This window comes from Cnephaeus nilssonii (genome assembly GCF_951640355.1).
Source record: "Cnephaeus nilssonii genome assembly, chromosome: 14".
In the NCBI taxonomy this organism is placed as follows: domain Eukaryota; kingdom Metazoa; phylum Chordata; class Mammalia; order Chiroptera; family Vespertilionidae; genus Cnephaeus; species Cnephaeus nilssonii.
Window position 1 is genome coordinate 25931992 of NC_137085.1, and position 27178 is coordinate 25959169.

Genomic DNA, 27178 nt, shown 5'->3' on the forward strand with positions numbered 1-27178 from the left:
GGGGGATGAGGGATGAGGGTCAAGAGAGGAAGGAGAAGAAGAGGAAGGAAAAGAAGGTGACAGTGATCCTTTGGTTCATTAAAATCGACCATGTAACTGCCCAGTGGTGAGCAGAGCTGTCAGCTGGTGAGGACGTAGCCTCCCCCCTGTAGAGTTTCAACGGCTGAGGTTAGGCCAGAGGTGAAAGGCTGGGAGCAAATGCGCGGAATGATTTCAAAGGCAAGTGCTGTGGGTGTGTGATGGCCTGACATCTCCCTCTAATAACTCACTCAGCAAATACGCATCAAGTACCCGCCATGTGCAGGGACGAAGGCAGATCGATGAACAAGGTGTATATAATCCCTGCCTCTTGCAGCCTGGGAGGGAGCCGGAAGTGAACTAGTCACCAAGTTTATTGTTTGTTACAGTGATGATGAGACCTTCCGAGGAGAAGTGCGGGTACCATGCATGTGTCCATGGGGAGACTTCACAAATCTGGGCGGGCATCTCCCAGACAAAGTGGTGTTTAAGCTGAACTCTGATGGATAGGCAGGAACTAAGGAGGGAAGGAGGGAGGAAAAGGTTCTGGCAGAGAGGAGATGGTATGGGAAGATTATGAGGTAAGAAGGGGGCCGTGGAAAAGCTATAAGGTCAGCAAGGCTGAAAGGCTGAGAGCTGGGAAGGGAGGGGTCCAAGACCTTGTCTGTGAGGCTGGCCAGGCCAGACCCTGCTAGCCTTCTAGGCCAGGGTGGGGGGGGGGGCGGGGTAGCAGTGTCTGCAGGATGGCTGCCCCCACCAGGAGGAATCAGGGAGGCTGATGGAGTTGGCCAGGCTGGAACTGGGAGGCTCAGTCCAGAGCAGTGGTCGGCAAACTCATTAGTCAACAGAGCCAAATATCAACAGTACAATGACTGAAATTTCTTTTGAGAGCCAAATTTTTTAAACTTAAACTTCTTCTAATACCACTTCTTCAAAATAGACTTGCCCAGGCCGTGGTATTTTGTGGAAAAGCCACACTCAAGGGGCCAAAGAGCCGCATGTGGCTCGCGAGCCGCAGTTTGCCGACCACGGGTCTAGGGCAAGGTCCTGGCACTGGAGAAGGGTTGAAGGGGTAGGTCCACCATGTGTTTAGGTAAAAAAATCTTGTGGTTGATGGGATGTGGGAGGGAAGAAAGAGGGAAGAGGATCTGGATTAGGATTGGATACGATGCTCCCATTCATTTGAGCTGGGAACTCAGGAGGAGCAGAAATGAGTTCGGGTTTAAGTCTGCTGAGCTTGAAGAACTTGCAGGATACTCACTCATTCTAGGGACATTCTAGGGACAGGCTTGCCAAGTGTCCTGGAACACTTGCGTCCTGACTTTAGGAGCTGGGATCAGAGTCCCCATGACCCCCAAGGAGAGGGCTGAGAAGTCCTGGCTATGCTCTTGGACCCTGGGGGGCCTGCCTGCACCCCAACCCTCCACCATCCTTTGACAGCCTGTGTGCATGCTCAGAAACAGGCCATGGCTGAGCCCTGTCACCTCTCCTACTCAGGGCCCAGCAGGACCTGACCTCTGCTGGTGGAGGCAGTGACCCTGCACCAGCCCTGGGACTCACCCCCATGTATCTGACTCACCCCCCTAGCTGGCTCCCTAAGGACCTGCAGGGGCTTCACTACACACCCCCTCAGGAGGGAGTATCTGGTCAGGAAGGTGCCCCTAACCCATTCAGGCTCCTCTGGATTTGCTGAACAGAATGAAGACTGGCCCTTTGAGAGAGCAACGTCTGCTCCCAGCCATGACTTCAACTTTCCAGCACCTTACCAGACTGACCCCTTCCTCAGGCTCCTGCGTGGACATGAAGAGGGCCGGTTCCCCAGTGGGCACTGTGCTGGCCTCTGCTTCCCCGTCAGTGCTGGTGGGCATCTCGGCCTCCTCCCCTGATATCGCTGCCGAACCTTCTTCAGTATCTGGACTCTGAATAGAAGACATCACGGGGACCAGGTCAGTGATCCACAGCCCTCTGGCTGGAGGGAGCAGACAGCCAGGACCCCTCCTGCACGTGAGTCCTGTTGCTTTAAAGCATTTGCACATCCCAGACCTCACCAGACACCACTGCCCTGACTGGGGCACCCACACAGAAACCTTGACCTGCACACCACCCAAGGTGTGAGCACCCTGGCCAGTATGGTGCCTGTGTGTTCATCCCGCTCCTCCATGCCAACCTCAATGGGTGGCACTCATCAGCTGCCATCCACCTTCCACTACTGCTGAGAGTGAAGCTACCACTGAGTGCCCAAATCATGGTGCAGGGACAAAACCCAGTCCCGGATGCACAGCTTCCTAGGGGGAGGGGCTATCTGGCCTCACTGACCACTTGCTCTCCTCACTCTCCTAGCCCAGTGCCTCATTGCCCTCCCCAAGGCCACCAATAGTCCCTCTGGCAAACCCAGCTCATGCCCTGCTCTCCCATCCTTTACTCAGTGGGAATCCTGGCAGGATCTCACATTGTTAACCAAACCCAGAGCGAGCCAACACCACCCTCTCCTGGAAGGAGACACAGCCACCGAACCATACTCTACCTCCAGGCTTGCTTCCCCGATCCTTTCTCCACTCAGGCTCAGGTGACCTTTCTAAAACCTACTCTGATTACATCACCTCCTTCTTTAATACCCTCAGCAACTTCCCATTTCTGCTGAACACGCCGGGCTCATTCTCATGGCTTCCTCAGACTCAGAGGACCCTTCAGCCACGTTTCCCGGCCTTTCCTCGCTCACGCCTGACCCAGCACGTCTTGGTATGCTCGTGCTGATGCCTCCAGGCCTTTGCTCCTGCTGGCCCACCTCCTGGAACACCTGCCTCACTCGTATCTGCTAGGCCACCTCTAAGCATCCCCTTGGTCCCACTTTCAGCATCCTCTCCCCAGGAAGGCTTCGAGTCTGGCTTCTGGCCCCTTTTGGGTGCTGCCAGAGCCCCGTGTGCTTCTCCTACTGCACCTCTTACTCTCTGTCCCCAAGAAGCAGTCTACCCTATTTACCTGGTGCCCAGCCCAGCGCAGCACCCACCATCTGCTGAACGAGTCAACAGACGACTCAGCTTCCAAATCACTGTCTCCTCAAACGTGGTCCCACAGGCTGTCACTCCACATTTTGACAGTGACTGCTTCCACTGAGATGCCCACCAACCCCCAGAAAGAGGTGAAGTGGAGCATGCACTCCAAGCTACTTACTGGGGTGGCCCCTTCCCCAGGGTCCTGGGTGGACATGGAGAGGGCCGGGCCCCCGGTGGGCACACTGCCCCCCTCTGCTTCCCCTGCAGTGCTGACGGTCACTTCAGCTTCCCAGGCAGTGCTGATGGTCACGTCGGCTTCTCTGGCTGCTAATGTTGTTGCCAAATCTTCAGCGTGTGGACTCTGAAACAAGACATCGCGAGGGACCACGTCACTGGGCCCACAGCTCTGATCAATGTGCCTGTGGCCGGAGAGAACAGACTGTCCGCACCTCTCTATCAACTTGCATTTCTGCAGCCTCTTTCCCTCCGAGCACTTTCTTACCCTGACCTCACCCCAGCCCCACGATAGCCCCAGAAGCACAGCCTCCCAGGGACAGAAGAGACTGCACAGCACCTGTCTGCACGCACCAGTGGCTGGGAGATCCCTGCCTCCTGAGCCAGCCTGCTCCAGCTCCGACACCTCTATCTGGACGCATCTGCCTCCCTGCGACCTTCCCACGTGCCCAACCAGAAGCCACAGGAATAAGAGCCTTTGCCCATGACAGTGCTTTGAGACCTGCAGGCAGCAATTCCACCCTCCTCATCTTCTCAGCCTTGACACCTGTTTCCTCTCTTTCTCCGTGACTTAGTTTCCTTCAGGATGCACACCCTTCCCAGAAGGTTACACGGCAGATGCAGGAAATGGAAGTAGAGCAGCTTTGACTGCTGGTGCTACCAAACTGACTATGTTTGATCTCAGTTTCCCAAGGTGGTGGCTGTTTTTAATTGGGGGTTATTTTGTTTTGTTTGCAAAAGTGTAGTTCTTTTGGATACTGAAAGCTTATCAAAGTTAGATAGATTTCCTTGCTGCAGAATTTCTCAGAGCCTATAAGGAAGAAATTAGTGGAGCATTTCCTAAACGTATTTGACAACAGAACCTTTTTTTCATATAACATATCGAGTCCTTGCAGAATTATTGTAAAAAAAAAAAAACCCACAAAACCACATATACAAAAAAAGGAGAGAAGATGAAGTTACAGATTTTACTAGTAAAATGAGACTCTTTCTGACACAACTTCAGCTAAAGTCCCAAAGGGCTTTATAATTAAGTACAACTAACTAATTAATTGTACAAGTTAAGTACAATTCCACCGTCATCGGGTGCCTTCCACATGCTAAAAGAAGGAACCAGGCCACTTATGTGGGATGCGCTGAGAGACCATGAAGTGAAATTAGCCTCTCCCCCTGCCTCCGGGCTACATAAGAAAAGGAAAATACCTCATATTGGGAGAGTAAGAATTCCTTTGGAGAGAATTTTAAGTGGTTCCCCCCCCACCCCTTTCTTCTGCTCACTACAAACCATTTGGTGAGCTGGATACGTATTCCATGGAATTTGGGAGACAAAGGGACTGCATTTTTTATATTACACTGAACTGGGCTTTGAAAATAGGCTGTTATCAGACAGTGACTTGGAGAGTATGAGCATATCTGATTTTCATCCTAGGACAGTGGAAAGGATGAGCTGACCCTGTGGGCCATTGTGAGAAAAATACATTGGTTTAACTTTGGTATCCAACTGTGTCCAGCATCTCACAAATTGGCTTTGCAGGTATAAAAGCCAATTACCCAACCACAGAGTGGACACGCATGTAGCTAATCTGATGCTGTCGTGCAAGGGTTCAAAGGACGGAAGAGGCTGTGCATCTTCCCAATTGGGCGGGAGGGAGGCAGGTGCCATGGTGAGGACCCAGCACTCATCCCAGGCAGGTGTGAGGACCAGCTGCGTCCCCCTCCCTCTCGCCCTGGTGCATCCTGGAGGGCCTCTGGAGCCCTGGGGCTCCTGCTGCCCCTGTCCCAGCAGGAGGGAGGCAGTCTCTGCCATATTCAACTAAAACCCCAGTGGCCCCCTCGGGTGCCCAATACAAGTCACCATCAAGTCTAAAATACCACTGACATAGCAAATGGAATTTACTATTCACTCACCTCTCCAGTGACATGAAGGAAGGCCCCATCCCCCGAGCCAGGATCTGTAATGGGGACCCGGTTCATAGTATGGACTTCCTCCAGAGTGTCATTCAGGATGTCACCAGACCCTGGGGAAGCAGGCATTCTGTAATTAATAACTGTACTTTGTGGTTTTGGAAAAGAAGAGCTCCCTCTTCACCGACTGACTTGAAAAGATGCCCAGGATACAGGATTAAGAGAAAATAATTAAAAATCCAAGGCAGTATTACATGTGTCCAAGGCCTGCGCCTGCGATCGACCTGCATTCTCTGCCCTTTTTTTCAGAGGGGTAACCATTTCAGACCGAAGTTACAGCCAACATTGGAGCACCGAGATTTAGGTACCAGGTCAAAAATCAGCCCACACGCCCCCAGCAGGGGCTGGCTGAGCAAACGGAAGGCAGTATTACATGTGGTTTCTATCACAGTTTCTGCCACAACTGCAGGGCTGGAACCCAGCTTTGGCGAGTCGTTTAGCCTGTGCCTCAGGTTCTTCATCTGTAAACTGGGGATAATTCCCATCTCATTATGTGCTACAAGGATGAAATACATTAATACAAGAAAAGCATCAAGGACAGCACCTGGCATAGAGTTAGCAATGGATAAATGTTCGTTCCTTGTCAGTGTGGTTCTATATTTGTAAAGGAAAAACAATTACATATGAGTATTCATGTTTTATCAACATTATATAATTAATATAGTCACTATATAACACATATAATATGTAGACATATATATGGATATGTGTGTGTGTGTGTGTAGATAAACAACACACACTTGGCTAAACCTCAATATTTAATATTGGTTTCCTCCTGAAAAAACTACTATTTTTTTGGTTCATGCAATTCTTCATTGATTAAACTGTTACCACAAGTACACATTTCTTTTGTAATTTAAAAAACACATGGAGTCCTAAAGCAAAGAAAAAGAAATTATATAACATGAATACATGTGTGTTACAGGCTGGACCTGGGGCTAAGCATGTCTCATTCCTTCCCTCATTTAATTTTCCCACTAGCCTATCTCAACTACCTACAAGGACTTTCCCACCACCTCGAAGCTGGTGGGCAGAGTCAGGACAGAACCCACATTCTCAGTCTCCCCACTATCAATGCACTCCGTGTGTCTCCTGCTCTGGCCCACATGTTAGCACCTTATTTATGAACCCCATTCTGCAGAGGAGAAGCAGGCCCCACAGAGAGGGAGTGGCTGGAAGAAGCCCTGGAAGCCAGGTCAATCTGTCCCATGCCCAGACATTTGCACACATGCTGTGTTCATGCATGCCCCATAGTATGAACAGTGTGTATGTGTGTGGAGGGGAGGGGGCAGGTAGGTGCTGCATTATTCAAGGCATCCTTTGTACAGGCACATCCTGTAACTCTTATGCATCCTTCCAGCTGCTACCACCAGGGGGTACTGTGCAAGCAGCTAGCCAGACCCCAGGCCTCAGAGTCCCCATCGCTTGGAGGATGGAGGTGAGGGTAGTGTGTGCCCTGGGGCAAGATGGTGTCAGGGAAACTTGAATAAAACTATTGGGTGGCTTCCCCTAGCCTGGGACCAGGCTCCCCGGGTTCAGGCCCATTTCCGTCACCATCTGAACATTCTACCCAACAAGAACGGGAACATTTCAGCCAGTCCCGTTGCTTTTGTTTGGCCTTTTGTTTGCCAGAGAAGGAGTCTGGCTGATCACAGGGAACAGGCAAGTTGTGCTTGGATCTGGGTCCCCGTCTGGATTTGGCTCCCACCTCCTTTGAACTTACCCCTCCGTCTAGAAGAGGCCCTCACCCCAGGGCCCCACAGTCCCTGCCCCCTCTTTTCCTGTCCTCAGAAATCCCAATTCCACCCAGGAGAACAGCATTGCAGTCCATGCACCACTTCCACATCCTCTCATCACGGAGGATTGTGGACAGACAGTTAGAGAATCTGAAGCTTGGAAAAGTTAAGCAACTTGCCCAGGCCCGGCAGCCAAAAGGTGGCTGAGAGGGCTTCCGTCCAAACTGTCTGCTCCCGGCCAGCCCCGCAGTCTTTCCACAGCAACACCCTGACTCCTTGGCTGTGTTATGACTTTATTAAATTATCAGACAATTTTTTTTCTATTCAGTACTGCATACCTTCTCTCACCCACAGACTTCCCAAGTTTAGTTATTAAAATAACATCCATTTACTGATGGCAGAAGTAAAAAGAACAATGATATGTAAGATTGTAAAAGACATGTAAACCACTGAACTACAAACAAAAACATTAAAACCACCCACAATCCTACCACCCAGAAAATATTACTCATAGCATTTTGTTGTATATTATTCTAGCACACACACATGTACGTACACACACATGGTTTTATATGGATAGATGTAAATATAAGTAACATATTCAAAACTAGGGTCATAGCACACATACAGTTTTGAAAGGTGCTTTTTAGTGGAGTACACCTTGAGCATGTCCCTGGGCCATTCAATCTTCTGCATCACCAAGTTCAGGGATGCACATATGAATGAAATATAATTTGCTCAACCAGTCCCTCAACTGTGGGCATCTGGGTCGTTTTTTAGACCTTGTACCTAGATCTCAGTGCTCTGGCGTCGGCTCTAACTTTGGTCTGAAACAGTTATCCCTCTGATAAAGGGCAGAACACGCAGGCCGATCTCAGGCCTTGAGCACACGACTAGCTGCTGCCTGGGGATCACGTCAGAAGTTGTGTTTTTGCCAGTGCTCCTTTGTATCGCTGGGCAGGGACCGGAGTCCTGGATGGGGAATCCAAGAGGCCGGACTGCCCCAGGGCCTGCTGCTGACCTCCTGGGCCTGCCCCTCTCTGGTCATCAGTTGGTTTTCCCACATGTGCCACACAGGAGTTTAGATGGCCCGACCCTCTGAGAATCAGGGAGTCTGTGGCCAAGGCTGGGAGGAGCGGGGATTCCGGAGTGAGGCCTGGGCACTGGCTCTGGCCCACACTCATGAGCTGTGTGACTGTGGGCACGTCACTTACCTTTCCAAGCACTGGCTTTTCCATCTGCAAAATACTGGCTGATAATAGCAACTCGGAGATGTGTGGTTGGGCTTGGGGATGACGTATGTAAACACGTGGCCCACAGTAGGTACTTAATAAGCAGCAACAGTGATTACAAGCTTTTCTGCTAAACCCCAGATCCTTCTGGAGGGGTAGTCTGGGGATTGAAAGTCCAGCTATACAATATTAAAAGCCACCTCTGCCATTTACAAGCCATAGAGCCTCAGCTGGGTGACTTGATTTCCCCACCTTGTTTGTCAAAGGCAGAAGGTTAAATGAGGTGCTCTACGTTCCACACGTCACCCAGGTGGGCGCACAGTCATCACTCAATAGAAAATGACCATATGCGAAGGCACCCCCAGGACTTGCCTTGCTCAGTGCTGCTGTTCAGGATGGCACTCAGGTTGGTGGTTTCCAGGGTCCCCTCAGGTATAGGCTCCCCAGAAAGTTCTGAATCCTCAGAGGGAAAGGTTGGAGTTGGAGGTGTGTTAATGGGTTCAACTTTTGCTTCTTTAGGCTGAAGGAAGAAAAAAAAAATAGACCCAAAAACATTTACTTGGCAGGAAAGCAGGGAAAAAGGGCAGTGAATAATATCCCTGGAGAAAATAATACATCCACCAAGTTCTGAGTAAACCCAGAAGAAAGCTTAGACCTGCCTATTGTATACCTGGGCCATCACTGACCCTGCCAGGCCCTGAAAAAGGTGCATGTAGGAGTCATTTAATTCTGTTCTGTTTACAGCAAGGCTCTGCCAGACTTGCCTGAAGCTCTCTGAGCACAGAGACCACATTTCCGTATCCCAGGCTGGGAGAGAGGAGGTGGTCAATAAAGATCTATTAGATCAGGGAATGAATGAGTAAATGAACACACAAGTGAATGAAGTAGGCTGCATTCAGTGAACGCTGTATAAATCCAATCCCAGATGTGCACTGGTCATGAATGCCTCGGAAAATAAGAGATGGGTGTGGCTCCCTTTTTTGGACACTTCAGCTTCTGTGTAGTTTTTCCAAAGCCAGTTAATTCCTCAACCAACTAGGAAAAAAAGGAACAAACAAAAAACCCCAACAGTGGGAAACATAGAGCAGTTCAGAGATCTAGGCAGAAAACTTGTTTGGCAGGGGTCGGGGGGTCAGCAAAGGTCATGACATCACGCCCAGACCCAGGCTCTGGAGAGACAGGGCTTGCCAGTGTTCAAATAGTCTCATCCCTTTCTGAGCTCAAGGGGCCGGGGGATGAAAGGAAGGATCCGGCTGACCATAATTGGACCTGTGATGTGAACCAGAAACAATTAAGACACTAAGACTTCTGCATTAATTTATGACTGCAGCCATCACTTACCTATCCCGACTAATAACAGAAAATTATTTCTTAATGTCAGAATCTAGTGTATAAACAATGAATCTCTGGTCCATCAGAACAAGGAGGGTTTTTATGGATCTAATGGTTCTTAGAATCTAATGGTTCAGTTCTGACGATCAATCTTGGGTCAAATCTCAGCTCTCCACCTATTTGCTTTGTTATATTGGGCAAGTCATATAACCTCACTGAGCCTCATTTCCTCCTCTGTGAAATGGGGCCAATGATAACTACTTACAGGGTATAAAGTGCATGGAGGTGCTCAGAACAGGGCCGTAGTATGAGCCCATCAATGTGTCAATATCACTAGAATCCTAAAGTTTGAGAAAGAACAATACCTCAATAGTGATTTTCTCTGGTATTAAAGATGTTTGTTTTATCGTTTTAGTTATCTGCAGTTGTGGGTTTTAAAAATAATGAATATGAAATATTTGTGTGCTTAAAGAAGAGTATCTTTTGTTGTATTGTAAAATCTCCAGAACAATAAATGAGGTGGGGCTAGAAGTCTTCCAGGAGTTGGGCCTTGAAGAATGAAAACAGCTTCCAAAACCAAGGATGGAAGAAGGCATTGAAATGACAAAGGACACAGCATTGTCTGGGTCTGACAACCTGTGCTTGGTGAGGATTCCAGGACAGAAGCAGGGGGACAGAGCCAGGAGGCAGAGAGGGGGAGGGGGGCTGAATCTTTGGTGAGAAGTCTTGCCTGGGGCCTGGGCCATCTGTGGGGTGTTAGGCTGGGGCGAGGCACAGGCAGGTGTGTACTTGGAGAGTTCACCCTAGTGCCAATGAGAGCACGGGTTTGGGGAGTTGAGGTTAGGCCAGGAGACCAGGAGGCTGCACTGAAGAAGCCCAGTGAGGCAGGAACCAGGGTGGCATTGTGGGAGCAGAGAGCAGGGACCACCCCAGGAGGGGCTGTGAAGGCCTTTAGGACTTCCCCATTTCTCCCAGCTGCTTGGTGACCTAGCAGGGGAGTAAGGACCCTGTCGTAGGCAGTTCCTCTCCTCTTCCTGCCGGCATCCCCTGATGGTCTCTGGAAATCCTGACTCCAGTCTGGAGCAAGGCCGGTGGCTGGAAGTGAAGTCACTTTACCCGGGACTTGGGCTTTGAGACGAGGCAGGTAGGGCAGGTGAGGATGCAGGAAACGCAGGACAATAAACGAGGTGAGGGTGGGCTGAGCTCTGTAACTCAAGGTGGCAAAGGTTGAGTTACAGGAAATCACCGACTCCAGTCTGTCAACCAAAAACCTCCTTTGGAATCTCCTAAGAAGGGGGCCACAAATCCCCGCTCAAGGGCAGAGCATGAATCTGGGGAGCTGACCCTTGGTGGTTGGTTTTCGAGGGTTAGTGTGGATGGAGACCAGTGTGGTCGGTGACAAAATAGGAATGCCGAATCTTAAGACTTTTTTTTATTAAAAGTGTGGTGATTTGCTGAGCCCACACTCATATTCAACACATATTTCCCGAGGCCTTACTATGTGCCAGGTCCTTGGCTAATCCCTAGGGATATGGAAATAAATAACTAAGATAGGGTGGCTGTCCTCAAACTGTTGAGCTACGGGGACACACAGACCCAGACCCAGACACAACAAACGGCGACTGAATGTGACACATGGGAGAGCAGAAGTGAGAGCCAAGTGCGGGGAGGGAAGTTGGCCATGGCCTCGTGCGGACGGGGTCCTGAAGGACAAGTAGGAACTGGCCAGGCACAGAGGGGACGGAAAGGGCTCTCTTTGCAGACAGAACCTAGGAGTGAAGGTGCGGACGAGGGGAAAGTGCTGGGTGTGTTTGGAGAACTGTGAGAATTTGGGTGTGGCTGGAAGCTCTCTTGGCTGTGGGTCAGAATCACCTGCAAAGCTTTTGGTAAGTACAGCTTCTTGGACCGCACTTCAGACCTTCTGAGTTTGACTATCAGCCTAGGCAAGAGTTTTTTTTAAAGACCTCCCCATCTCACTGTCTCTCACCACCCCCACCCCCCTCCAGAACACATACACAACTTGGATGCACAGCCCGGGCTGAGGACTACAGGGATATTAATTCTAACTCGGCATAAGATAGAACTTTCCAGAAATGGAAAGCTGTGTCAGCAGAAGCTGACTTAGCAGGGGGAAGAACGGGGTAGCAGGGACTCCTGCCTTAAATGGGGAAGGAGGTGAGGGGGGGCTGGCTGTTTAAGGCCATGATTCAGTTCTCAGGTCATGGCTTGTGTCTTGAAGGGTGGCAGTTGGAAAGGGTGAGGACAGGGACGTAATATTCATTCCCAGAGAGAAGCCAGACAGAGAGGGAGGGGAACGTCTGAGAGCGAGAGGGAAATTCCCCCGACGTGGAGGGGGGCAGCCATGGAGCCCCTCCAGGAGATGGTGAAAGGGGAAGTCCCAGCTCAGGGTGACATGACCGAGGGCACTCTGGTCCCTCCCCGGGGGCCTCGCCCTGCCACCTCCTCCCTGGGCAGTCTTGGACAAAATGCTACACTCTTCTCCGCCTCAGTGCATCCTCTGGGGAATGAATGGAAAAACCCGGCCCTGCAAAGGCGGCTGGAGGGAGGGAGGGAGTGCTCTGCGGGAGCGCAGGGGGTTGAGACCCAGGACACGCTCTCAGACTGAGCCTCAGGACCGCAGCTCCAGGCCCTCCAGGCCCAGCGCCACAATTCTCTTAAGGACTAAGGGCAGCCACAAGGGTTTGGCATGGGGAGGGGGTCCCAAGAGAAACGGGCCCCTCGAACACATCACCTCAACCCTCACAAATAGCCTCTAGTCCAGGGGTCCTCAAACTTTTTAAACAGGGGGCCAGTTCACTGTCCCTCAGACCGTTGGAAGGCCGGACTATAGTTTTAAAAAAAACTATGAACAAATTCCTATGCATTTTGAAGTAAAAAAACAAAACGGCAAAAACACCCGCATGTGGCCCGCAGGCCGTAGTTTGAGGACACCTGCTCTAGTCAATAGGAGCATCCACAAAGTTCCCTGAGAGCTGCCTGTGCCAGGACCAGCCCGTGAGTTCCTCACGGGTCAATTCATCCTACTCTCTCACTAACTCTGTGAAGCCACCCGCGCCATTCTAACCGAGGAGGAAACTGAGGCTCAGGAGGTGAAGTCACTGGCTCCCGGCCAACAACCAGTGTTAGGTGGCAGAGTTGAACTCACACTTGGTGGGACTCCAATCTATACCGGTTCCCTTAAAACCACTGAGGAGAGTGGGGTTGGGGAATCTGGGAAGGAAACTTTTGGGGTGCCCCAGAGACCACCGAGCCCATCAAATGCCTTTTCCACCTCTCCAGACACTTTGGGGATTTATTCTGTTCTCATTCCCCGCTGCAATGCACACCCACATCTGCCCTTCACTGCCTACCCAGGCCCAGGACAGGAGGCCCAGCTAGGGTCCTGACTCCGTGACCCTGGCAAAGCCACCCTGTCCTTCTGAGCATCCACCTCCCTTGCAGGGTTGTTGCAAGGATTCAATTAAGCCATATAGACAAAGCACCAGCCACACAGCGGGTGTTGAAAAATGCTGGTCCTCTTCCCTCCCCTACCATTTCTCTACTTCTGTCCAAAGCTGCCCATCTCCAATGCCCCCTCCGTTAGAAAAATCTCCCTGACCAGCCCCTCCCCCCTGATCATCTCATGCTTCAAAGCCTGCTCCCCTCTCCCAGGGCCACCTTGGGTTACTGGCATCTTTGCCTGAGTTGGCCTTACTCCTAGCTGTGAACTGGTGCACTTTGGAGGGCGGGGGGAGGGGAGCATCAGGCTAGAAGGCCCAAGAGACCACCATTCTGTGCCCTGGACATGCTGATGGAGTGGCCAAGGGCTGATGGGCACACATGATTGCAACACTGCTCAGAGCCGAGGTGGCCACTTTGGACCCTTGACTTCCTGCATCAAAGCTGCCCAAGAACTGGCACCATCACCCAGGCCAGCAGCTCAAAGGCATGGCTTGAACCCTGGCTGAGACATAGCCTCAGCTCTGCCCATGCACCTGAGAGCCAGTTTTGTTCCGCTTGCTGGGCCTCAGCTTGCCCAGCTGTAGAAAGGGCACCTTTAAGAGGTGACCGTTAAATCCCTCCAGCACTAATAGACTATGGTCCCGTCCTACCCCGCTACACACCTCTGTCGCCAGAGGTCTATAATGTATAGGCTCTGCCTCCTTTCCATCTCTCCGCTCTTCGATCAGAGATGAGTTTATAGAGTGAGCCAGACCAGTTGAGATTGCTGGGCTTCTGTGTTCAGTGACTCAGACACTGCAGGCTGTTTTCATTAAAGCGGGCTCCTTGGTGTCTCCCCAGTCTGACTCAGTGCTTTCGACACCACTTCCTCGTCTGGGACACAGGGCGCATTCCCAGGAGGGTGGAGGCCTGGCCTCTGGAAGGATGGCTGACTTCGCCATGGGGTCTGAAGTTAGCTCCTGGGAGGACTTAGCAACTTGCAGGAGTGGGGGCCCTGACTTCCTTCTCCTAGCCAGAGTCCCAAGTGTGTAGATGTTACAATAGCCACCATTCAGGGACACATCCTTCATGCCACGCATGGGTCTGAGACCTGGCTTTGCACGATCTCATCTAACCCTCCCAACAACCCCACCAGGTAGGCTTGTTGTTTTATGGACGAGGAGCTGAGGCTCAGAGAGGCTGAGCAAGTTCCCCAAGGTCACAGAGCTGGGAGGCAGCAGAGCACAATGTTTGCCTCTGGATGGCCTTCTCATGCCGCAGCACAGGTAGCACTCCTGTCACTGATGCTCCCATGCACTGGGGTTTTGCAAAATGCCCTGTTGGCCAGTACCCTCCTGCTCTCCGCAGATGAGCTGACGGTGGAAGTCACCGATCTGAGAACCAAGTGGTCAGACCCAGGCACTCTCCAGTAACTCTCGGGCCCCTAAAAGCTGACCCAGATGACCTGGTGGCACCCCAGAACTCACCGGGGCTTGAGTGTACGTGTCGGCTTCTAAGATCTCAGCGACTCCGTCTGTCTCCTGAAGCCCGCTGGCCTCTCCGGATGCCTGTGTGGAGGCAAATGACACCAGGTAGAGGGCGCAGGTTACAACTAGAAAGTCAGGGAAACTGCCTCCTCTGATGGAGGACCATGTGTGTGTGTGTGTGTGTGTGTGTGTGTGTGTGTGTGTATCAGAGAGGGACACAGACAGAGACAGGGAGAGTGAAATTGAGGAGAGCACGTGCATGGTGCACATGCTTGGTTATTCTTTTTGTTTCCTTCCACATTTTATTGCTTAAACAAACAAAAAATCCACAGCAATCAATTTACAGTCTCTCTAACATACCTACTTGCATTTTGTCCAGGTTCCTTTCAATCTCCCTCAAAAGGCACTCACAATCTGCGCGGCTGTCACGGGAATTTTACATTGGGAGCAGTTACATTGAAAGTAGGCCTTCCTGTTGCCACCTCACCTTCATAATTAGCCATCTAATGGCAGTCAAGGAGCCTGGGTGCTGTAGACGCTTGCCTTGTGCCTACTTTTTCCAATATTTTTCAGTAGTCACAGCAATGCATAGATGGAGGCACACGGACACGTGCGGCTTCCCTCCTCTCAGCTCACTGACATGCTGGGCCGGGACCCCGGCCTCGAGGAGTACAGACATGCTCACAGAGCCAGGCCCCACCTGGGAGGCTTTCCAGCTAAGCGGCAGCCGTCTCTACTACCTGAATGAAATCAACTCGTGTTTTGTTTGAGGGTTGATACCACCCAAAGAGGAACAGACATTCTAGGGCTCTGCCACGCTCTGCATCATGCTATGGACCTCCTGCATCATGTATGGCTTCTGCCTGGAAGGCCTTTTCCTCTTCCTCTCACCACCACTCGCCTGTCATTGGTCAGGCACTGACTCCTCCCTGACCTGCTCTGGCTCCTCCTCCCTCACCTTCCTGCACTGTCACTGGAGTTGGGTGGTAGGTGTGGTTTATCCCTTTACCTCCAGCATCCCCCCAGGTCTGTCACCTGGCAGGTGCTCGGTATCCCGGTATCCCCGTGAAGGCAGGGATGAAGGAACAGAGGGAGGAAGGGGGAAAGGACCTATCTTTTTCCTCCCCTGCCCACCAACCCACTTCCATCTCAGGAACTGATTCGTTTGCCAAGCATAAACTCTAAATTTAGGCTCCCTCTTAGAGGAATTTACACCCAGGGTGTCTTAGAGTTTTAGCTTCGATTTTAGAATCCTGACACCCTTTCTTGGCAGGAAGTCTGGAAACCAGGCCACTGGCTGCCTCAGCTGCAGAAACACCTAACACCTTAGAGAAAAAACACAACCCCCCACAAACACCAAAGAGATGGCTGAAGCTCTTACAAATAATAAAATGAAGCCCAAAAGCCCAAAATAGGACTTGAGGCAGCACTTGCCAAGATGAGAGATTTTAGAGGCTCCATGACGTTGGGGATGAAGAATTGCCTGGGCACCCAGCCTTTCCCTGGCAGATGGGTTGTTGGGGCTGCAGGGCCCACTGTGGGGGGGCGGGGGGGAAGGAGGGTTGGGGGGAAGCTCACCGAGGATTCCTCAGCTTCACATCGCTTCTCAGGAGCCCTGGAGTCGGGGTGGATGGTGAGCTGCTGTATGGAGCCCTGGGGAAAAGCAGAGAGGTCAGAAGCCACCGCTTGCACGTTTATAGTACAACCATTAGTGGAAATACGATTGTTTTTGTAACGGAGAAGAACCAGTGACAGGGTGGTGCTGGCTGTGACAAGCAAACCAAGCCACCTCTAGGCCCGCGCTCATTTTTAGGGGGGAGTGTCTTTGCTTAAGCCAATGTAATTTGAGCCCCACTGTCTGGAGACCCCCTTGGGGAGTATTGTGTTCAAAGCACAGACTAACACAGCGGCCTCCTAGCTGCTCCCAGGTCTCCAACTTGTCAGGGGCTGGCCCTAAATGCACGTCTCCCTCTCCAGACCGGTCTTTCCCCTGCAGCCGGAAGCTTGTCGGCTGGAAGCCTCACCCCAAGAAGAGCTGCCAGCCCGCCTCCCTCCCTCCACACTTTCCTCCTCTCCCCACGCCTGACACCTCATTCTCCACAACCCACCCAGAGCGAGGGTTTAAAAACTGTTCGTTGGATTTTAACTTCTTAGAAATCTCAGTCTTCTGGCACACCACAGATAAACCCCAACTCCACCCCACGGTACGGTCTCGTGTCAGTAAGCCCGAAGTCAGTCCACGTGCTGCCTAAATAACGTAGGGGTTTTCTCTAGAATGGCTTGTTCATAATAGCTCATTCTGACGGTAAAGTCTGTTTTCTGATTTTTTTCAGGGCACATTGTCCAAAAGGAGAGAGAAAAGCTCTCTCCCTCAGGCATTCCGGCTTGTTGCACCCTCTGCAGAAATCACTGCATCGGCCACCCTCTCCAAAGACACACATCACCGAAGGCTCCAACAAACCCTCCTCTTTGCATAAATGAACAAAGTGCTTTCCCACAGGCCATCTCGGTTGACTCGACAACCCCATGACGTGGGTTGACTTCTCCCCACTTCCAGATAAGAGAACACAGAGAGGCTCAGAGGACCCAGGACTGTCTAACCCAGTGGTCGGCAAACTCATTAGGCAACAGAGCCAAATATCAACAGGACAACGATTGAAATTTCTTGTGAGAGCCGAAAACCAACTTCCGCGCATGGGCCACGAAGTTTCAATCGCACTGTACGTGCGCACCCGCATGTGGTATTTTGTGGAAGAGCCACACTCAAGGGGCCAAAGAGCCGCATGTGGCTCGCGAGCCACAGTTTGCCGACCACTGGTCTAACCCATCAGGCGACACTGAAAACTCAGGACTGGGATCCATGTATGGGGTTCCAGCCTAGCGTTTTTCCCACCATGCATACAGGACTCTTTGAGGACTCAAGGAAAAAATAATAACAAGTATATCCGCTCATGTTAGCCACACAGCGTCCAGCGGCCTCCCTGATCTGCAGGGTTTGGACTCACGATGAATTTCTCCAGCTTCCTGGCCCCGGCACTGCCCACGAAGAGCCCTGCTCTGGGCTCGAACACCAAGGCCCGGGAGGAGCGCTGGAAGGGGGCGCGGCTGTGCTCCTCGCAGTCTATCAGGAGGGTCACTTCCTCGCCCTCGACGATCACATCAAACCGGTTCCACCTGTGGGTCATGACGGGCACGGAGAAGGCGGCAGCCTCCCGGGACACGGAGGAGCCGGGCTCTGTGTAGTAGAGGATGACCCGCTGGTGGCCGTCCTCCACGGCCGAGAGCTGCAGGCCCAGGTGGATGACCGTCTGGTAGGTATCCGTGACGGCGAAGAGCATGCCGCCTCGGTCGCTGCTGGGCTTCACGGTGACGCTGATGGCAAAGTCCCGGAAGAAGGTGGGCGGGATGAGGACGCTGGCCGGGCGGCCCACGTTGGCGCCAGGCCCGAAGCTGTAGGCCGGGAAGCCACCGTAGCCTGTGACAAAGGACACGGATGGCGACAGCGGGAGGCCAATGATCTCCATGAGGTCCACGTGGGCCTGGGAAGCCGGTTCTGCAGGGAGGGAGAGAGAGGCCACGTTTCACACATATGTTCAACTATGCTTGGAAACGAGGAAGGGACCGCAGAGGTCACCTGAGACGACCTGAGGCGTGTTAACCCGCACCGTACCGTTTAACCGCCGCTAGCCAGGCGTGGCCAGTGAGCTCTGAAGGGTGGTTGCCCCCCTGAGATGTCTCATAGTGTAAAATACCAATTTCCAGGACTTCGTTTAGGCAAAGGAATGCAAAACACTTCATTAATAGTGTTTACATTGATTACATGTTGAAATGATAATGGGGGGAAATACTGGGTAAAATAGATACACTTTTAAATTTTTTAAAAGAATAATATGAGAAACAAGCATGTGCTCCCCCCACACTCTCCTGGCTTAAGAAAGAAAATACCAATTCAGCCGCAGCTCCCGTGAACTCTCCAGTCCTCTTCCCCTGCCATGTCCCGAGGCAGCCGCTGGGGGGACGTGGAGTGCACCACTCACATGCTGACTCTGAGTGTTCATTAGGTGAGGATGTGTCTCTAACACAATGTAGGGCCACTGCATGTCTCTAAACGCCATAAACATGTTGGCAAGCCGCGTGTACTCTTCTGGCACGTTTTTCCCTTTAATCGACACTGTGTTTTTGAGGTTTGTCTTTGTTAATGAACAAGGCTCTGTGACTTATGTTTTTTTTGTTTTTAATATATTTTATTGATTTTTTACAGAGAGGAAGGGAGAGAGAGAGAGAGTTAGAAACATCGATGAGAGAGAAACATTGATCAGCTGCCTCCTGCACACCCCCTACTGGGGATGTGCCTGCAACCAAGGTACGTGCCCTTGACCGGAATCTAACCTGGGACCCTTCAGTCCGCAGGCCGACGCTCTATCCACTGAGCCAAAATGGTTTCAGCTGTGACTTATGTTTTAACGACAGTACTCTATAGTGCAAATAGCCATAATGGATTTCTGTGGATGGAAAGTGAGGTTTCCATCATATTACAAACATGACTGCTATGGACTTTCTTATACATGTCTCCTCATGTGTGTTTACCTGCACAGGCAATTCCACCATCTGGGGGTAGGATTATTGGATGATAAGGGGATATACACTCACAACTTCACTGAATGTTGCTAAAATGTTCCCTGAAAGCCCTCACTGGTTGCTCAGTGGTTAGGTAGAGCGTCGGCTGCAGATTGATGGGTCCCAGGTTTGATTCCGGTCAGGGCACATACCTGGGTTGCAGGCTCAATCCCTGGGCCCTGTTGGGGTGTGTATGGGAGGCAACTAATTGAAGCATCTCTCTTACATCGATGTTTCTCTCCCTCTCTTTCTGTCTCTCCCCCTCCCTTCCACTCTCTCTAAAAATCAATGGGGGGAAAAATATCCTGGGGTGAGGATTAAAACATAAATAAATAATAAATAAAATGTTCCCTGAAGCAACTATGCCATTTTTTATTGAGACATAATTGACATACAGCATTGTGCATCTTTAAGGTGTTTATAATGTGTTGAATTGATACATTTATGTAGTGAAATATGATTTCCACCTTAGCTTTAGCTAACACCTAGGGCAGTGGTCGGCAAACTCTTTAGTCAACAGAGCCAAATATCAACAGTACAACGATTGAAATTTCTTTTGAGAGCCAAATTTTTTAAACTTAAACTTCTTCTAACGCCACTTCTTCAAAATAGACTCGCCCAGGCCGTGGTATTTTGTGGAAGAGCCACACTCAAGGGGCCAAAGAGCCGCATGTGGCTCGCGAGCCGCAGTTTGCCGACCACAGACCTATGGCATGTCAGGTAATCATCATTCCTTTTTTGTGGTGAGAACATTTAAGATGCACCTGTACCGTTTTACATGCCCACCAGCAGTGCGTTCTTGCCAACATTTAGGGGAGGCAGAGAGATGTGATTTGGGCGAGGCCCATGGGGCTTTCCAACTACAGAAATCACGTTGATTTCTTATTCCCCTCCAGTGCCTCATGCTGTTGCAGGTCCTCCTTCTACCTTGAGTGCTTTCCCTCTGTCACCCACCCTACCCAGCCCCACGCCACTCAGTTATTTTGCCAGGATACCTCCTTTCATCAAGACTCAGCTTGATCTCACCTCCCTTGAAACACCTTGTCTCACCTCCTACACCTACACCCGCTCCTCCCCTTCCTGACGCTGTATTGGATGTCCCCTCAGTGCACACTGGGTCCCCCACCATAGCCCCCAGCACACTGCATTTCACTCTTGGGGGACGTGTCTCTCTCACCATTGGACCATGAAGACAAGGGCCACACCATGCATCTCTGTGTTCCAAGCACCCGGCCCAGTGCTGATGAATGAATGAATGAAGTCCAACCCGCTCCTCTTACAGAAGGTGTAAGTGAGGTTCAAAGAAGAAAGGGGTTTGCTGGCTACAAACTCGGATCTGATTCTCAATCCAAAGCTTTCTCTCTCCAGTTTGCAACATGCATTAAAACCGAGATTGATTAACGTATGACAGACTTCAGGAGGCATAAACAAAATGATTGATGAATCTGGTTAAATTTAACTACATAGAAATTTTTAAAATTCTGGAGAGCAAAATAAAAATCCCCACAATGTAAAATAAAATCCACAAATTGGACAAAAATATTTGCTACATATATTACAAACCACAAAGTAATTATCCAGATACACGAAGCCAACGAGTAAGCAGGAGGGCAACAACCCAAGAGAAAAAATGGGCAAAGAATAAGAAATTCTCTCCACAGCAAAAGAAGTAAAATGGCTCTTAAACACAGGAAAAGACAGTCAGCCTCATTCAGAATGAGAGAAACGTAAGATAGACTACAAAGATGTACCCTTTCCCTATCAGCTTGGTGAAGCTAGAATACTGGCTAACGTGGTATTGGCAAGGGCTGGAGGAAACAGGCCATCTCATGCCATGTTGGGGGGAGAGAAATTGGTGTAACATCTGTGGGAGGCACTTTGCCGATATTTATCCAAATCACAAGTGCACAGGTACTCTCCGATCCAGTAATTACACCTCTATGAATGTTTTGACAGATAAAGTTACATGTGTGAAATGTGAAGCATGATCAAGAATATTCATTGCAACGTGGTTAAATAAAGAACAAGTTTTTTATTTATTTATCCCTACAATGAAATACAATGCAGCCTTTAAAAAGCTGCGATCCCAGCTCGGCTGAAGTGGCTCAGTGATTGAGCATCGACCCATGAACCAGGAGTCACGGTTTGATTCCCGGTCAGGACCTGAGGTTGTGGACTCTATCCCCAGTGGGGGGTGGGCAGGAGGCAGGCGATCAATGACCTCTCTCATCATTGATGTTCCTAAATCTCTCTCCCTCTCCCTTCCTCTCTAAAATCAATAAAAATGTATTTTAAAAAAAAGTGTGATTCCAGCTATGGGCAGGTGGCTCCGTTGGCTGGAGCATCATCCCATACAATGAAAGGATGAGGGTTCGATTTCCGATCAGGGCACATACCCAGGTTGGGCTTGATCCCCTATTGGGGAGTGTATGGGAATCAACCAATCAATGTTTCTCTCTCTCTCTCTCTCTCCCTCCCTCTGTCTCTAAAATCAATAAACATATCCTCAGGTGAGGATTAAAAAGGAAAAGGCATGATTCCTTAGTTATTAACATGAAACAATCCACAAGATGTATTAGGTAAACAAGATACAGGATAGAATCATTATCAGACTTTTCTTTTCACTGGATACTCTTTTCTACTTTTCGTACATGGTGTGAAAAATATAGACACTGACCTATTTTTAAAGACATTCACTCCTTCCATCCCCCTTTACACATTACAAAACCTTCTCTTCTTGCTTTTACTCACTCAGATATAGCCCATCTCTGTATAAGTTGGGGGGGGGGGTGAGGAGGGAGGAGAGAGAGTGAAAAGAAATAGAAATAAAAGCAAACACCCCACTGAGATGTCTTTTCTCCCTCCACAGTTTAAAGATAAAAACAAAACAAAACCCGGAGCCCCTGCTGACAGCCCGCTTTCTTCTGCCTTTGACCCGTGAAAGCTTTTCCTCCAGTTCCCCTCTCTCTCCTACTGAGAACAGGAGGGGGAGCTACTCTGCAGGGAGGCTCCAGGCTTGGGGGATGTGAGGTTCCCCCAGGAGCAAATGGGCCAGAGCCTCTCACAGGGTCATTTATTTGCAGGTGGTGTCCAGGGTGTCCCAGGGACAGGTGGGGGTTTAGGGGGGCAGGGGCAGGGGCTGAAACATTCCCACCGGGACGCCTGCTTAAGTAATACAGCCCAGGCTTCCACGTGGCAATTCTGGGAATTATTGGTCTCAGACAGATTCTGCTTAAAAAAACCAACCCAAATCTACCCTGGTTTAATAGACAGAGAGACGGTGGTCAGGAGGAGAGCTCCATCACGGGGAGACGCAGCCAGGAAGCAGCAGATGGGGCATCTGAAGGATGGACAGAGGGAGGTGTGGTTCTGCCTGGGGGGGCGTGCAGCCACAGGTCTCCTGAGCTGGTGCCCCTGCCGCCCAGGCCTGACACGCACGGGGAGACTCAGTGTGCAGGCACCAGCTGCAAGGTCTTATTTCCGCTGGGTCGGCCACAGGGGGAGCCAAGACACAAGTCTAGAGGAAGCCCAAGTCAGCGCAGCCCTGCTCTCAGCGGCCCCCACCTCCCTCCACACACATTGTCCCATGGCATTGTCCAGTGGCGGGGAGCAACCCCTGGCCTGGAGTGACCTGTGCTTAGGGCTGCACCTGGGCCTGCTGGCTCATTTACCCTTGGCCTCTGGCAGAAGGGCCACCTGCTCAGGCAGCCACCAGGGAGGGGAGGGGAGAGGAGCCAGAGCCAAGACAAACAGGCCTAGCAATTTGGTCCATAGGCTTGTCCTTGAATGGCTCCCTGCTGGGCGGGAGGGGGTGTTGGGGGGGGTGGAGGTCACAGCTGGTGGGAAGACAGCCTACCATCCTGGAGGGGCAGACTGGAGGGGGGCATGCTGATGGGGGGCTGATCATAGAACTCTGGCCTCAGGAACCTCGGGGCCCTTCACGGGAAGGCACCACCCTTCTCCCCAGATAATAGTACCTACCTCAGAGGACATTGTGTAACTTGAGTAAAATAATATGCCTAAAATGCATAGCTCATGGGAAGTGCCAGGCAGAGACTGAAGCCCCGATAAAGGTTAGTGAGGTCAGGCCAGAGGTCCCACGTCTAACAAGGACCTCACTGCATGCTCCAGGCTCCCTGCCTCCTCCAGGACGCCCGGTCCACGGGCCCAGGAGGCTCCCAAGGATGCACACAGCCATGGGGCAACAAGGGGGTCCAGGCAGGGAGGCAGGGCTCTTCAGGGGAGTCTCGGCTCTTCCATCGACTCTATCTGTGCTCTTTGGCAAACTGCTTCCCCTCCCTGACCTCAGTTTCCCCATCTGTGTATCAAGGAGTCATACAAGATAGACTCTCGGGGCTGTATTCACTCTGACATAGTCTATGTATTTTCAGTGTCTTTAAAACACCTCCTGGGGCTGAATCTGACCTCGGTCTCAATCTCATGCCATTAATGGGTAGGGATAACTTTATTTGCAATGGGGTTCTTCAGCATACTTTTCCAACTCATTAATTTGATAACATTTATAAAGCCCCCACATCGTGCCTTGTGTGGTGCTGGGATATGGAGCTGAACCTGGAATGCAGGTGGTGAGGAAGCTCACGGTCCAGGGGTCCAGGTAGCAGTCATCTACTCACAAGTTCCAAAGCCTTCACGGATGAGGTCGAAATTCCATTCGAGACACCCTCTGTTCATCTCCTCATCCTCCCCCTTTCCCTGTCTCTGTCTATGCTCACGCTGTTTCTTCTATTAGTAACAGCCTTCCCCCATGTTCTCACATTCTCACAGCTGATTCTTTCCAGGCTCACTCAGCTGCACCCCAAGACACCACAGAGCCACAGGCATGACCCCCATCAGGGCTTGGTACAAAGCAGGCACTCAGCAAAGTGGCCGAAGGAAAGGGGACAGACAGACGCCACGGGGCTTCATTCCCCTAAAGACTTCCGTTCCAGAGCACCTCTCTGGGGCGGCCCCTCCCAAGGGCACAGGGAGAGGCATGAGACCGCTTCAGAGATGGACCAGGAAGGGGAAAATCTGAGCAGTCACCGCAGGGTGCGACTTTCCTCCTAGGGGTCCAAAGCCCGTTTCCACGGAAACTAGGACAAAATCCTAGCAATAAAGAAACAAACAAGGCAGGGTTCGGGTTCTCCTTCCACATAGACAACAGCGACCTGCCCAAAGGAGGTGAAAAACTGCTGGGAACACCTCCCTCTTTTCCTCCTCTATGGACTCCAAGATATCTGACGCCTCTCCTCCCGGGTTGGGCCTCAGTTTCTCGCTCTGTATAATGGGCTGATTCAGCTTGTCCATCTGGGGGGTCCTGGGCTTTGGAGTCTGACCTCCTAGGGAACTCTGTCTGGCTTTGCAAAGCTCCAGCTCACAGATGACATCCGGGACCCAAACCCAGTACTCCCGCATGTTAGCATTTAAGGCCAGAAGGGGCTAAGAAGCGTTCCTCTGGCTCTGGGTCAACAAGGACTGCGGAGAAGCCAGACAACCAGAACCTGAGGGGCTGAGGACATCCCAGGACTGTGCATGGCAGTGGCCCCTGGCGGCCATATGGAGAACTGCACCTTTAAGAAAACCAAGGAAGGGTTGCAGCTTAGAGGGATACTTAGTCTGTGCCTGGGGAAACTTAGGAGATGGGAGGGCGGGGGGAGAGGGGGCTGCAACAGAGATAGAGAGAGAGAGGTCTGGAGTGCAAGTCTGAGGTCACGCGGGGCCAAGTCAGGACTAGAATCCAGATGCCTGCCTCCCATCCTGTCCTTTTCCTACACCAGCTGCCTGGGAAAACAAAAGGCACCGCCCCTCCCCACGTCTCGCATTCCCACCTGTGGCTGTGACGACCCACAGGACACTTCAGTCAGCTTTCATAGGGGCACGCTGACTACTTCGAGCTGGCTGGTGTATTCCCTGGGGGCAGGATCAGGAGGCCCAGAGGACCCTATGCTGCTATGGCCAGGGGCTGGAGCCAACAGACTAAGGGTACACAGGCAAAGTTGGGGTGACTGCCCTGGGGACCCCAGCAGGGCTACTCTGGCCTGGGTTTCCCTAAACTCAGTCCCTGCATAGAGAGGAGGTTCCCACTGCCTCTTTTGCTGCCAGCAGCATGAGCGAGGGAGCCGCAGAGAGCCCACCTCCGAGTCCCTCCTCCTTGCTCCTCCTCAGGCTGTCCTTCCTGGGAGGGGACATAGTTGCACCTTCTCAGGACTGTTCTTTCCCTTCCCTTTGGCTACCCCTACAGGGAGGTGGCCCCTGAGACTCTAGTTGTACCAAAGTCAGACCTCCTGGCCCATGTCTCCCCTTCCTCCCACCTCCCTGGAGAGTTCAGCAAGCCTCAGACTCTATACACAAAGAGCAGCTCACCATCTAAAAAGGAGTTTCCTCTGCCATACACGCAGGGAAAGGCCATCTGCTTTATGCTTGCACATCTCCACTGCGGGGAGCTTACTCCCCCCACAGCAACGCTGACCCCTGCTGGACAGATCTGTCTTCGGAGCTCTTTCTCCTGGTGAGCTCAGGCATTATCTCCCTGCAGCTCCCACCTTCCGGGCTGGGCCTAGCTCTGCCTTCAGGGACCGTACACAAGTCAGCCTCAGCTTCCACATCATGGTCTCTTAGATAGTGCACAGTGCGGTGGGCCAGCCTGGGAGGCATAGTCCCGCTCCTCTCTGAGCCTCAGGTTCCTCATCTTTGAAACAAGAGGCTTGGACTAGATGATTTCCAAAGGCTCTTGTTAAGTCAGAGGGCCTCCAGTTCTGCATTTTCCTCATCTCCCATCTGATTTCTCTAACCACCCTTAACTGTGGTTCCTTCAGCCCACAGCCTCAGGCCCGGAAGGAATGACTCCAACAGCGATCAGGACAAAGCCAGCCCTCCCACTTGGCTTTGGACAGAGCAGTCTGGCCCAAGGCAGGGAGTGATGTGCCCAGGAAAATGTCACAGCTCCGCCTAGAAGGAGACATCACCCCACCCAGGCTGGAGTCCCCAGCGGCTCTGGGCTCTCTCTACCTGACTCCCTTCCAGAGGAAAGTGAACACAACAGATTTTATGCTGCATGGGGTCTGTCTGCACCCAGTAAAGCTGCAAGAGGTTCTTAGAAAAACCTACCACCAATGCATTTCTTAGAAAAAGAACCGTTTCCCTGCCAGGGAAAAAATCCTGGATCGACCTAGAAGGGAGACCTGGGCTTGCCAACAATGAAAGACCTCATTTTTCCAAACTACAGAAGAGTATTTTTCTACATGTAAACCTAGACCGCCTCCTTCCCTTTTCCGGTTTTCATATATAGCATAGGAATTTCCCTGCTCAATGAACTTACTGTGTGAGCTCCCCTCCCTCCTCTCACTCTCTCTCTCTCTCAGGCCTCTGGCCTAAACTGAGAATAGGATGTTTTTGAAAGGAGCTGGAGGTGGGCAGAGCCTGGCAAGGTGTGGGCCCTGCAGTTGGCTGCCCTGCCCAGCAGCTGGAAGAGCTGGGTCCAGCTGAGAGCCCCAGTAGGAAGGTCCCCACCCAACACCCTCTCCGGTTTCCAAAGCATCCTTTCACCTGTTCCTTCCTCCAGGAGGAGGACAAGGCAGGGATCGTGCTCTCGTTTCACAGAGGAAAGAATCAAGCCCCAGAGAGGGGAAGTAACTCACTCGAGGCCCCAGGGCAGGAGCCAGCACTGAAGACCCAACACTGGGCTCTGCCCGTTACAGCCCACTGCCTCCCAGGCTTCCCTTGTGACCTGGGAGAGAAGGGGGTGCCCATCTCTGGGTCCCCCTAGTTCCTGTCCATCCCTCCATGCAAACACCCTCACTTCAGTCTGGTGGTCAGTCCCCTTCCTTGTCTGTTAGGATTAGAGATGGGCTACTGAGCATGGACCTTGTAGACTCATCTCTCAGTCCCCAGCCAAGGGTGACCTATGGGTGAATCACAAGAAGCAATGAATCCGCAGCCAAGATGACTGTGGGCTTGCTGCGCGACAGGCACCGCCCAAAGAGCTTTCTGCCAGTCATTTCATCTTCACTACTGATTCTCTATGAGGCAGATCATGTCATTATCCCCATTTTACAGGTTGGAAAATTGAGGCTCAGAGAAGTTAATTTCCGCTCCAAGGTCATGAGGATAATAAGCCATTGGAG

General features: G+C 51.5%; 1 protein-coding gene across 4 annotated transcripts in view; it reads right to left on the reverse strand.

Moving 5' to 3' along the window:
* The window catches only part of COL15A1 (collagen type XV alpha 1 chain), a 98127-nt gene that overhangs the window by 44673 nt on the left and 26276 nt on the right, over window positions 1-27178 (reverse strand). For 3 of the 4 annotated variants that reach the window (XM_079791258.1, XM_079791261.1, XM_079791259.1), the window contains 7 exons: window positions 17444-17991; window positions 16017-16091; window positions 14439-14519; window positions 8551-8698; window positions 5154-5263; window positions 3190-3372; window positions 1785-1937 (listed from right to left, as the gene is read on the reverse strand). In XM_079791258.1, the coding sequence (XP_079647384.1) occupies window positions 1785-1937; window positions 3190-3372; window positions 5154-5263; window positions 8551-8698; window positions 14439-14519; window positions 16017-16091; window positions 17444-17991 (1298 nt within the window). The remainder of the gene's footprint in view (window positions 1-1784; window positions 1938-3189; window positions 3373-5153; window positions 5264-8550; window positions 8699-14438; window positions 14520-16016; window positions 16092-17443; window positions 17992-27178) is intronic. The other variant, XM_079791260.1, reaches the window with a different exon arrangement.